Here is a 10,891-nt window from a genome sequence, read left to right on the forward strand (position 1 = left end):
CACAGTCTGGGGAGTCAGAGGATCTGGGTTCTAATCCCTCTGCCACTTGCTTAGTGCGTGATCACAACTTCTCTTTGCCTCAGTTTCCTCATCTGCAAAATGGGGATTCAATTCCTGTTCTCCCCCCCCCCCGACACAGGGACTGATGATCTTGTATTCAATCCAGGGCTTACTAAAAAGTATGCACTTAACACGTACCACAATTATTACTGTTATTACTGTTGTTATTATTATTATTATCTAGAGTGGTCCAGATAAATAATTGAACGCACATATTAGCCCCATGGAATTGCTGAGTTCATGCACTCGGCTCTTACTGTTAACATCAGAAATCTGATTTCTTTTGTTAGCTAGATTGTTGCGGGTTGGGAGCAGAATTCTTTGTTCTTCACCAACGGATTCTACCGGTTCTCAATCTTTCCGCCTTGGCCTGGAAATGGCCTTATTTTTTTTTTAAATTGGCATTTGTTCAGCGCTTACTATGTGCAAAGCACTGTTCTAAGCGCTGGGGAGGACACAGGGTGATCAGGTTGTCCCACGTGGGGCTCACAGTCTTAATCCCCATTTTACAGGTGAGGGAACTGGGGCCCAGAGAAGTTAAGTGACTGGCCCAAGATCACACAGCAGACATGTGGCGGAGTCGGAATTCGAACCCATGACCTCTGACTCCAAAGCCCGGGCTCTTTCCACTGAGCCACGCTGAACTTGTATCTGTTCATCTGTTCCTCTGTGCATTCAGGAAGAGAACAGGCCAGTGGGAGGATTTTCTCTCCGCGGCTCCCTCGTGTCCGCTCTGGAAGATAATGGAGTTCCCACGGGTAAGAGACAAAGTTCACCTTTTTCTCCAGATTGCTTCACAGGAGTAGGAGCCACAGGTTCGGAATTGATTCCACTTTGGCTTAGAGGTCTTCATGATGATAATAATAATAAATTGTGGTATTTGTTCAGTGCTTACTATGTGCCAGGCGTTGTACTAAAATATATAGTATATATGTTTGTACATATTTATTACTCTATTTATTTATTTATTTTACTTGTACATACCTATTCTATTTTATTTGTACTAATATATATAGTATATATGTTTGTACATATTTATTACTCTATTTATTTATTTATTTATTTTACTTGTACATACCTATTCTATTTTATTTGTACTAATATATATAGTATATATGTATATACGTTTGTACATATTTATTACTCTATTTATTTATTGATTGATTTTACTTGTACATACCTATTCTATTTTATTTGTACTAATATATACAGTATATATGTATATGTTTGTACATATTTATTACTCTATTTATTTTACTTGTACATACCTATTCTATTTTATTTGTACTAATATATATAGTATATATGTATATACGTTTGTACATATTTATTACTCTATTTATTTATTTATTTTACTTGTACATACCTATTCTATTTTATTTGTACTAATATGTATAGTATATATGTATATATGTTTGTACATATTTATTACTCTATTTATTTATTTATTTATTTTACTTGTACATACCTATTCTATTTTATTTGTACTAATATATATAGTATATATGTATATACATTTGTACATATTTATTACTCTATTTATTTATTTATTTATTTTACTTGTACATACCTATTCTATTTTATTTGTACTAATATATATAGTATATATGTATATATGTTTGTACATATTTACTACTCTATTTATTTAGTTATTTATTTTACTTGTACATACCTATTCTATTTTATTTGTACTAATATATATAGTATATATGTATATATGTTTGTACATATTTATTACTCTATTTATTTTACTTGTACATACCTATGCTATTTTATTTTGTTAGTATGTTTGGTTTTGTTCTCTGTCTCCCCCTTTTAGACTGTGAGCCCACTGTTGGGTAGGGACTGTCTCTATGTGTTGCCAATTTGTACTTCCCAAGCGCTTAGTACAGTGCTCTGCACACAGTAAGCGCTCAATAAATATGATTGATGACGATGATGATAATGATACTAAGGTGGGGGTGATACAAGCAAATCGGTTGGACACAGTCCCTGGCCCATGTGGGGCTCACAGTCTCAATCCCCCTTTTATAGATGAGGTAACTGAGGCCCAGAGAAGTGAATTGACTTGCCCAAGGTCACACAGCAGACATGTGGCAGAGCCACCCATGACCTTCTGTCTCCCAGGGCCATATGCTATGGGTTCCAACTCCATGCCTGGGGTCTGAGCCTGAAGCCCGGACTTGTCCCAAAACCTGCTCTCCCCTGGGTCACCCGACATGGTCACCTCCTCCCTCCCCTCACCTCATCATCATCATCATCATCAATCATATTTATTGAGTGCTTACTATGTGCAGAGCACTGGACTAAGCGCTTGGGAAGTACAAATTGGCAACATATAGAGACAGTCCCTACCCAACAGTGGGCTCACAGTCTAAAAGGGGAAGACAGAGAACAAAACCAAACATACTAACAAAATAAAATAAATAGAATAGATATGTACAAGTAAAATAAATAGAGTAATAAATATGTACAAACATATATACAGGTGCTGTGGGGAAGGGAAGGAGGAAAAATGGGGGGGATGGAGAGGGGGACGAGGGGGAGAGGAAGGAAGGGGCTCAGTCTGGGAAGGCCTCCTGGAGGAGGTGAGCTCTCAGTAGGGCCTTGAAGGGAGGAAGAGAGCGAGCTTGGCGGATGGGCAGAGGGAGGGCATTCCAGGCCCGGGGGAGGACGTGGGCCGGGGGTCGATGGCGGGACAGGCGAGAACGAGGTACGGTGAGGAGATTAGCGGCGGAGGAGCGGAGGGTGCGGGCTGGGCTGGAGAAGGAGAGAAGGGAGGTGAGGTAGGAGGAGGCAAGGTGATGGACAGCCTTGAAGCCCAGGGTGAGGAGTTTCTGCCTGATGCGCAGATTGATTGGTAGCCACTGGAGATTTTTGAGGAGGGGAGTAATATCCCCAGAGCGTTTCTGGACAAAGATAATCCAGGCAGCAGCATGAAGTATGGAAGTATCAATTCCAAAAATCAAAATTAGAGCGCAGGTGCTTCCCCAAATCTCTGACCTTCCTGACTCCCAACGAAGCCCTCATCCGCTGCTCCTATTCCAGGACCAGGCCGGGGGTCCGGGGTCTAGGGGCAGAGGCCTCAGCCTGTGCCATTTGCTCCTGAGTTAAGCCCTGTGAAGGCTGGAAATGTAGGCTAGCACGCCTCCAGGGCCCCAGCCCCCTGTCACTCACTCCCTTCATCATCATCATCATCATCAATCGCATTTATTGAGTGCTTACGATGTGCAGAGCACTGTACTAAGCGCTTGGGAAGTACAAATTGGCAACATATAGAGACAGTCCCTACCCAACAGTGGGCTCACAGTCTAAAAGGGGGAGACAGAGAACAAAACCAAACATACTAACAAAATAAAATAAATAGAATAGATATGGACAAGTAAAATAAATAAATAGAGTAATGCCTCTCCACTTGCTTTTCAGCCTGCAAACCAAGCCAAGTTCATGAGGACTGCTATTTCAGAATCGGGGTGATAATAACCATGGCATTTATTAAACGCTTGCTATATTCCAGGCGCTATACTAAGTGCCGGAGTAGATAGAAGATAATCGAATATGACACAGCCCCCAGTCTTCAACCCCATTTTGCAGACGAGGTAACCGAAGCACAGAGAAGCGGAGTGACTTGCCCAAGGTCACACAGCAGGCAAGGGGCAGAGCTGGGATTAGAATCCAGGTCCTCTTGACTCGCGGGCCATGCTCTATCCACTACTTGCAGGGAAGCAGCGTGGCTCAATGGAAAGAGCCCGGACTTTGGAGTCAGAGGTCATGGGTTCAAATCCCGGCTCCGCCACTTGTCAGCTGTGTGACTTTGGGCAGGTCACTTCACTTCTCTGGGCCTCAGTTACCTCATCTGTAAAACGGGGATTAAGACGGTGAGCCCCCTTGGGACCACTTGATCCCCTTGTAACCTCCCCAGCGCTTAGAACAGTGCCTTGCACATAGTAAGCGCTTAATAAATGCCATCATTATTTTTTATTATTATTTTTCTTTTTATGTGTCAGCCCAGTGGTGGGCGGGAGGGTGCTGCAGAATTAGCAGGTTAAGCGGGGAGGAGTGATTGAGAGGGCTCTGCGTCCTCCTTGTAAGAATAAGTCACGAGGATACCCCGTCCCTTATAATTTGCTATTTCTGCCCGTATAAAAACTTAATATTCCATCATTCTGGGGTCTTCAGTGGGATGCCATGATTCGACTCTTGTTCTTGCTCTTGATTCTCACCACTGAGCCAAGCTGAGAAGCAGCATGGCTCAGTGGAAAGAGAATGGGCTTTGGAGTCAGAAGTCATGGGTTCAAGTCCCGGCTCCTCTATTAGCTGTGTGACTTTGGGCAAGTCACTTTTTTTTAATGGCATTTATTAAGCGCTTACTATGTGCCAAGCACTGTTCTAAGCACTGGGGAGGTTACAAGGTGATCAGGTTGTCCCACTTGGGGCTCACAGTCTTCATCCTCATTTTCCAGATGAGGGAACTGAGGCACAGAGAAGTTAAGTGGCATGCCCAAAGTCACACAGCGGACAAGTGGCGGAGCTGGGATTTGAACCCATGACCTCTGACTCCAAAGCCTGGGTTCTTTCCACTAAGCCACGCTCACTTCTCTGTGCCTCAGTTACCTCATCTGTAAAAAATGGGGACTGACTGTGAGCCCCCCGTGGGACAATCTGATCACCTTGTAACCTCCCCAGCGCTTAGAACAGTAAGTGTGTAATAAATGCCATTATTATTATTATTATTATTATTGTTATTATTATTATGCCCTCTTGCCGTTGCCCTTTGTCAAGAAGGGGAATGGAAGAGATAGTAATAATAATTATGGTATTTGTTAAGCGCTTACTTTGTGCCAGACACTATACTGAGCACTGGGATGGATAATAATAATTATGGTATTTGTTAAGCGCTTACTATGTGCCAAGCTGGGGTAGATACAAGGTAATCACGTTGTCCCACGTGGGGCTCACAGTCTTAATCCCCATTTTTACAGATGAGGGAACAGAGGCACAGAGAAGTGAAGCGCCTTGCCCCAGGTCACACAGCAGACAAGTGGCGGAGCCAGGATTAGAACCCATGACCTCTGACTCTCAAGCCCGGGCTCTTGCCACTAGGCTATGCCGCTTCTCTGTCCAAGAATATTTTCAGAAACACTTAACCTACGCCTTTAAATCTGGGATTTTCTACTTTTTCTTTTTTTCTTTTTTTAGGAAACTGAGCCCGTAGGCTTACATTTCACCCGAATGGTGTAAACTTCTCTTTTTACACACATTTCTCCAGCCCTTCACATATATTCCTTATCCCTCACCTCCTTCCTTCTGTCACATTCCCCCAATACCCCTGTATCCTCTTCAAATGGAAGAGCAGCTGGACTGGTGTGCCGGTGATTCCCTGAGCTATCCACCTCCGTTACCCTTTCCGTGCTCCCGGAAGAAGTGTAAATTCCCAGTCCGGACCACAGCTGCCGGGATTTTTTCCCTGTTGGGCTCTCCAGAGTTCCTGCTTCTGTTACTGTTCTATTTATTTTGTTAATGATGTGCATCTTGCTTTATTTCTATTTATTCTGATGACACCCGTCCGCGTGTTTTGTTTTGTTGTCTGTCTCCCCCTTCTAGACCGTGAGCCCGTTGTTGCATAGCGACCGTCTCTATATGTTGCCAACTTTTCCCAAGCGCTTAGTCCAGTGCTCTGCACACAGTAAGCGCTCAATAAATACGATTGTCAGGAACCCAGTCAGTAGCAGCTGTCAGTAGGTACTTTTAATCAGTAAGTAGTGCCGATTTCAGTAAAGACTGAGAAGATTTTGAGAGAACCAGCTCCCCCCATTTGCTCCTAATCTCATTTTCGGCCGAGGACCGGGATTAAGGGAGCAAACTCTCGTCCGACAATCGGCTCACCGGGTGACTTCTTTCCCCAGGGGTCAAAGGGAACGTGCAAGGCAATCTCTTCAAAGTGATCACCAAGAATGACGTTCACTATTACATCCAGGCCAGCAGCAAGGCGGAGCGGACTGAGTGGATCGAAGCCATCAAGAGGTTAACGTAAGCCCCGGAAGAAGATGGTCCTAACGGGAAGGGGTATGGATTGGCCTTTCCAGACTAGAAAACTCGGATGGTTGGCTTCACCATCCCTGGAAGCCCCTAACGAGGCGATTAACCCGCCAAGTGCTCTGCACTGAGTTTGCTCTTTGTTCCCATTTTGCTTCTTCCCCTTGGACGAGGGGATTTGTCCACCTCTTTGGTAGCAAATAGTTGGAAACTGTAACCTCACCAGTGGGCAGGATGGGTTGGGATTTTGCTTCACTCCCCAAAATTCCTCAGGTGACCTACTCACGAAGACAAGAATCACCCCAACTTCTGTATCCTCTCTTATGCCTTTCGGTTACAGATGAGTCCTCTTGCTTTTATAATACCGTATTTGTTAAGCGCTGACGATGTGCCAAACTGGGGCAGATACAAGGTAATCAGGGTTGTCCCACGTGGGGCTCACAGTCTTGATCCCCGTTTTTACAGATGAGGCAACTGAGGCACAGAGAAGTGACTGGCCCGAGGTCACACAGCAGGCCTTGGAGATGGGATTAGAATCCCTTCTGACGCCCAGGCTCTAACCGCTACACCATCCGGCTTATTCTCTTAGGGCAGAATTTTATTTAGCCCAATCTATACTAAAGCATGATGCTCCCAACAGCTCAGTTAGCTGTGTAAGAGGGCATCAAAGCAAGGCCTAATAGAGAAGCAGCATGGCCCGGGAGTCCGAAGTCACTTCACTTCTCTGTGCCTCAGTTACCTCATCTGTAAATTGGGGATTAAGGCTGTGAACTTGATGAGGGACAGGGACTGATTAGCTTGGACAGTGCCCGGCACATAGAAAGCACTCAAAAAATACCATTAAGGAAAAAACAAGCCACCGTTTCTCTTCAAGGAGACCAGAAGCTGATATCTTTTGTCTATCTCCTCACCCATGTCGGATATATTATTGGAATAAATGATTTTGTACATAGCTTGGGAGTTTTTTTGTGCGTAGCACTCTAACCTTAGCAGCGCTCAACAGGAAAAAATAACATTCTAGACAATAGCAACCTCAGAGTTACTTCACCATGAGCGCAGGTGCCTGAAACCTGGTTTAAAGATAAGCTTGTAAATCTGAGAATGATGAAACACAAACATACCACACTCATGCTTATAAGCATTTCATGGAGACTCAGTGACACAGAGATTGGCCCTGGAAAATAAACTAATAAGATCACAAAGGATGGTTGCGTTACAACTACAGAGCCCACCGTGGCTGTTTCAGTCCTACCCCTGATGGAGTCTTTCATTCAATCGTATTTATTGAGCGCTTACTGTGTGCAGAACACTGTACTAAGTGCTTGGAAAGGACTTGAAAGTCTTCAAGTGTGAAGGGCCACGTCCACCAGGTCTCCTAGAACACGGGGTGATGGTGGTCTTAAAAAAAAAAACTCATGTGAAGAAGAAATTGTGTTTTAGTACACCTGGCTTTAATTACAGGGCTTTGCACATAGCACTTAATACCATTATTATTATTATTATTATTTAATTGATGCTGCTTGCATGTACCCAAATTATTTTGGGGGATACTAGTTTGCGTTCCTTAGAGGTGTGTGGGCAGTAACGTTCCCTATTTCTCCGACAACATTATATTCAAATTGCATAATGAAAAGCAGCATCATGGTAGTACTGACGTGTGTGCCCATGTACTTCCCAAGTGCTTAGTACAGTGCTCTGCACACAGTAAGCGCTCAATAAATACGATTGAATGAATGAATCAGCCCAATCCTCACAGAACAGCAGGGGGGAATTACAGCTTTCTACAACGAAGCACACCTGGACATTAAGGGAAACCTCTCGGCATGCCGGCAATCCACCAAAGCCCGGCCAATTCCAGGGCGGAGGAGGGGGAGAAAGGGACAATGAGGAGTTAAAGGAGTCTTTGAGGATGAGCTCTCCCGCCTGCCTCCTCCGAAATAATAATAATGTTGGTATTTGTTAAGCGCTTACTGTGTGCAAAGCACTGTTCTCAGCGCTGGGGAGGTTACAAGGTGATCAGGTTGTCCCCCCGGGGGGTTCGCGGTCTTCATCCCTATTTTCCAGATGAGGCACAGAGAAGTTAAGTGACCTGCCTAAAGTCACACAGCTAAGTGGCAGAGTTAGGATTCGAACCCGTGACCTCTGACTCCCAATCCCGGGCTCTTTCCACTGAGCCACGCTGCTTCTCTATGAAGCAAGCAAACGAAGCTTGCACCTCAGCTCTTAGACGAAACGAACCACGTGAAGGGTCATCTGTGGAATGATAAATAGACGGTAGCATCTGGAAAAATTCAGATTGAGAACCAGTACCTGCCTAGAGTTGGTCTGTGGTGTTTGTTTTAAACATGGAATCTGTTTGAAATATGGCCTGTATCACTGTTTACTCACTCCCCGCTCAAGGAGACTGAAGATCTTGCCTTGGATAACTTAAATATTTATCTAAATCGACATCAAGTATTGCTGAATCTCCTTTCTACCAAGAGGAGTGTGTGCCCCATAATTAGTGAGAGGTCACTAATTACGGGGAGATCACACTTCTGCTTTGAGGGAGGGAACCGAGACCGATAGCTTTCCTTTTCGACTGGTAGTGAATCTGCAAAAGATTTTCTCTCGAGTTTCCTTTGCCTCCTGGGGGTTAAGGATGTTTGGGAAGCAACATGGTCTAGTGGAAAGAGCCCAGGCCTGAGTCAGAAGATGTGGGTTCTAATTCCATCTCAGTCTGCTGGGTGACCTTGGGCAAGTCACTTAACTCCTCTAATGCCTCACTCACTCACTTGTAAAAGGGGGATTAAGACTGCGAGCACCATGTGGAACCGGGACTGTGTCCAACTTGATTACCTTGTATCTACCCAAGCACTTAGAGTACACAGTAAGCACTTAAATCCCACAATTATAATTATTATTACCCAGCCACAGGATGGTGACTGCGAACTAGCTGGATATTGTCGGGGCCCACGAGCTGGAACAACACGATGTAATGGAGAGAGCCTGGGTCATAGGTTCAAATCCCGACTCTGCCACTAGCTTGTGTGACTTCGGGCAAGTCATTTCACTTCCTCTGGGCCTCAGCTACCTCATCTGTAAAATGGGGATTGAGTCTGTGAGCCCCACATGGGACAGGGACCGTGTCCAACCCCATTTGCTTGTAATAATAATAATAATGATGATATTTGTTCAGCGCAATGTGCCAATCACTGGTCTAAGCACTGAGGGAGATGCAAGGTAATCAGGTTGTCCCATGTGGGGCTCAGTCTTAATCCCCATTTTACAGATCATCATCATCAATTGTATTTATTGAGCGCTTACTATGTGCAGAGCACTGTACTAAGCGCTCGGGAAGTACAAATTGGCAACATATAGAGACAGTCCCTACCCAACAGTGGGCTCACGGTCTAAAAGAGAGGTAACAGATGAGGTAACAGGCACGGAGAAGCAACTTGCCCCAAGTCACACAGCTGATAAGTGGCAGGGCCGGAATTAGAACCCACGACCTCGGACTCCCAAGCCCGTGCTCTTTTTTTTTTTTTTTGATGGCATTAAGCGCTTACTATGTGCAAAGCACTGTTCTAAGCACTGGGGAGGTGACAAGGTGATCAGGTTGTCCCACAGGGGGCTCACAGTCTTAACCCCCATTTTCCAGACGAGGTACTGAGGCCCAGAGAAGGTGACTTGCCTAAAGTCACACAGCTGACAATTGGCGGAGCCGGGATTTGAACCCATGACCTGACTCCAAAGCCCGGGCTCTTTCCACTAAGACACGCTGCTTCTTGCTTAGCACAGTGCCTGGGACAGGGTAAGTGCTTAACAAATACCATAATTCTTCTTATTAGCTGGGTCTGCAGAGTTACGGCAGGCCTCTTTTCTGCAGGCTGCTTGGGATCAGGGTCAGCTGCCCGGGAAGGTGCGGAGTCCGGTCTGGGACAAGTAACACCATCCGGGGGGATCTGGGGGTTCAGCACACCTCCCCACCCCGATGATTTCGCTCCGATTAGAGCCATATGGCCCCTTGAGAGCAACAGGGCCCCACGCAGTATGAAACATCTCCTCGACTCACAGCTTTTCCAACACGGCAATCAACGAGATTAAGAAATTACCGCCTAAATGGCCACCTCGGTGGCGACTTTCCACCAGGCTCTACGGTGAAGGTGCTGGGGCATTTTCCAAAGGGGCTAAGGACACATAAAAACGGGCACACGACCCTCTGGTCTTCACTAAGTTTTCCCATCGGGCTTCAACATCTCCAGACAAGAGTCCACGTTTAGCATGAGCCATCGACTTAGAAAAACAATGTTATTTACCCTTTCAACACCCAGGCATTGATAACGGTAGTAAAGCCACCTGATGATCTCGTGTCCACCCCAGTGCTTAGAACAGTGCCTGACACGTAGTGTATAATACCACAAATAAAGCATTTTCCTGCTTCAGAGCATGCCCAGTTCTCAATTTTTTTAGAAACAATCCAGCCTGTGTGATTTCCAGACGTTCATCTTGATGCTCATAATGCAACCCCTTTCGGTTATTTCATTACGGTAGCACCTGGGTACCTTTTCTTGGTGGTCAACTAAATTGAAAATAATGGCTACAGTGAGAATTTTGGATTATCTGTGGAATCTATTAGCAGAGATAATCTGCAAGCAGACTGAATTTTAATATCACCCACACTACAAGACTGCCAGTATTAACGGAGAGCCCGTCAAAAGGATCAGAACAGCAAGTGAACCGAAGACAAATGCGGTGCCGTCGCCATCACCTTATTTCATCTGTTAACGGAATTAAGTACGCCAGGCTACCACAC

The 10,891-nt window shown here is 45.1% G+C and overlaps 1 protein-coding gene across 1 annotated transcript in view; it reads left to right on the forward strand.

The window, feature by feature from the left end:
• PLEK2 (pleckstrin 2) overlaps positions 1 to 6,491 on the forward strand; it is a 36,239-nt gene extending 29,748 nt beyond the window's left edge. Inside the window, exons 8-9 of the mRNA XM_038765930.1 lie at positions 740 to 818; positions 5,967 to 6,491. Coding sequence (XP_038621858.1) covers positions 740 to 818; positions 5,967 to 6,094 — 207 coding nt within the window. The 3' untranslated portion in view covers positions 6,095 to 6,491. The remainder of the gene's footprint in view (positions 1 to 739; positions 819 to 5,966) is intronic.
• The last annotated feature ends 4,400 nt before the right edge of the window (positions 6,492 to 10,891 follow it).

Source organism: Tachyglossus aculeatus, chromosome 23, assembly GCF_015852505.1.
Source record: "Tachyglossus aculeatus isolate mTacAcu1 chromosome 23, mTacAcu1.pri, whole genome shotgun sequence".
Classification (NCBI taxonomy): domain Eukaryota; kingdom Metazoa; phylum Chordata; class Mammalia; order Monotremata; family Tachyglossidae; genus Tachyglossus; species Tachyglossus aculeatus.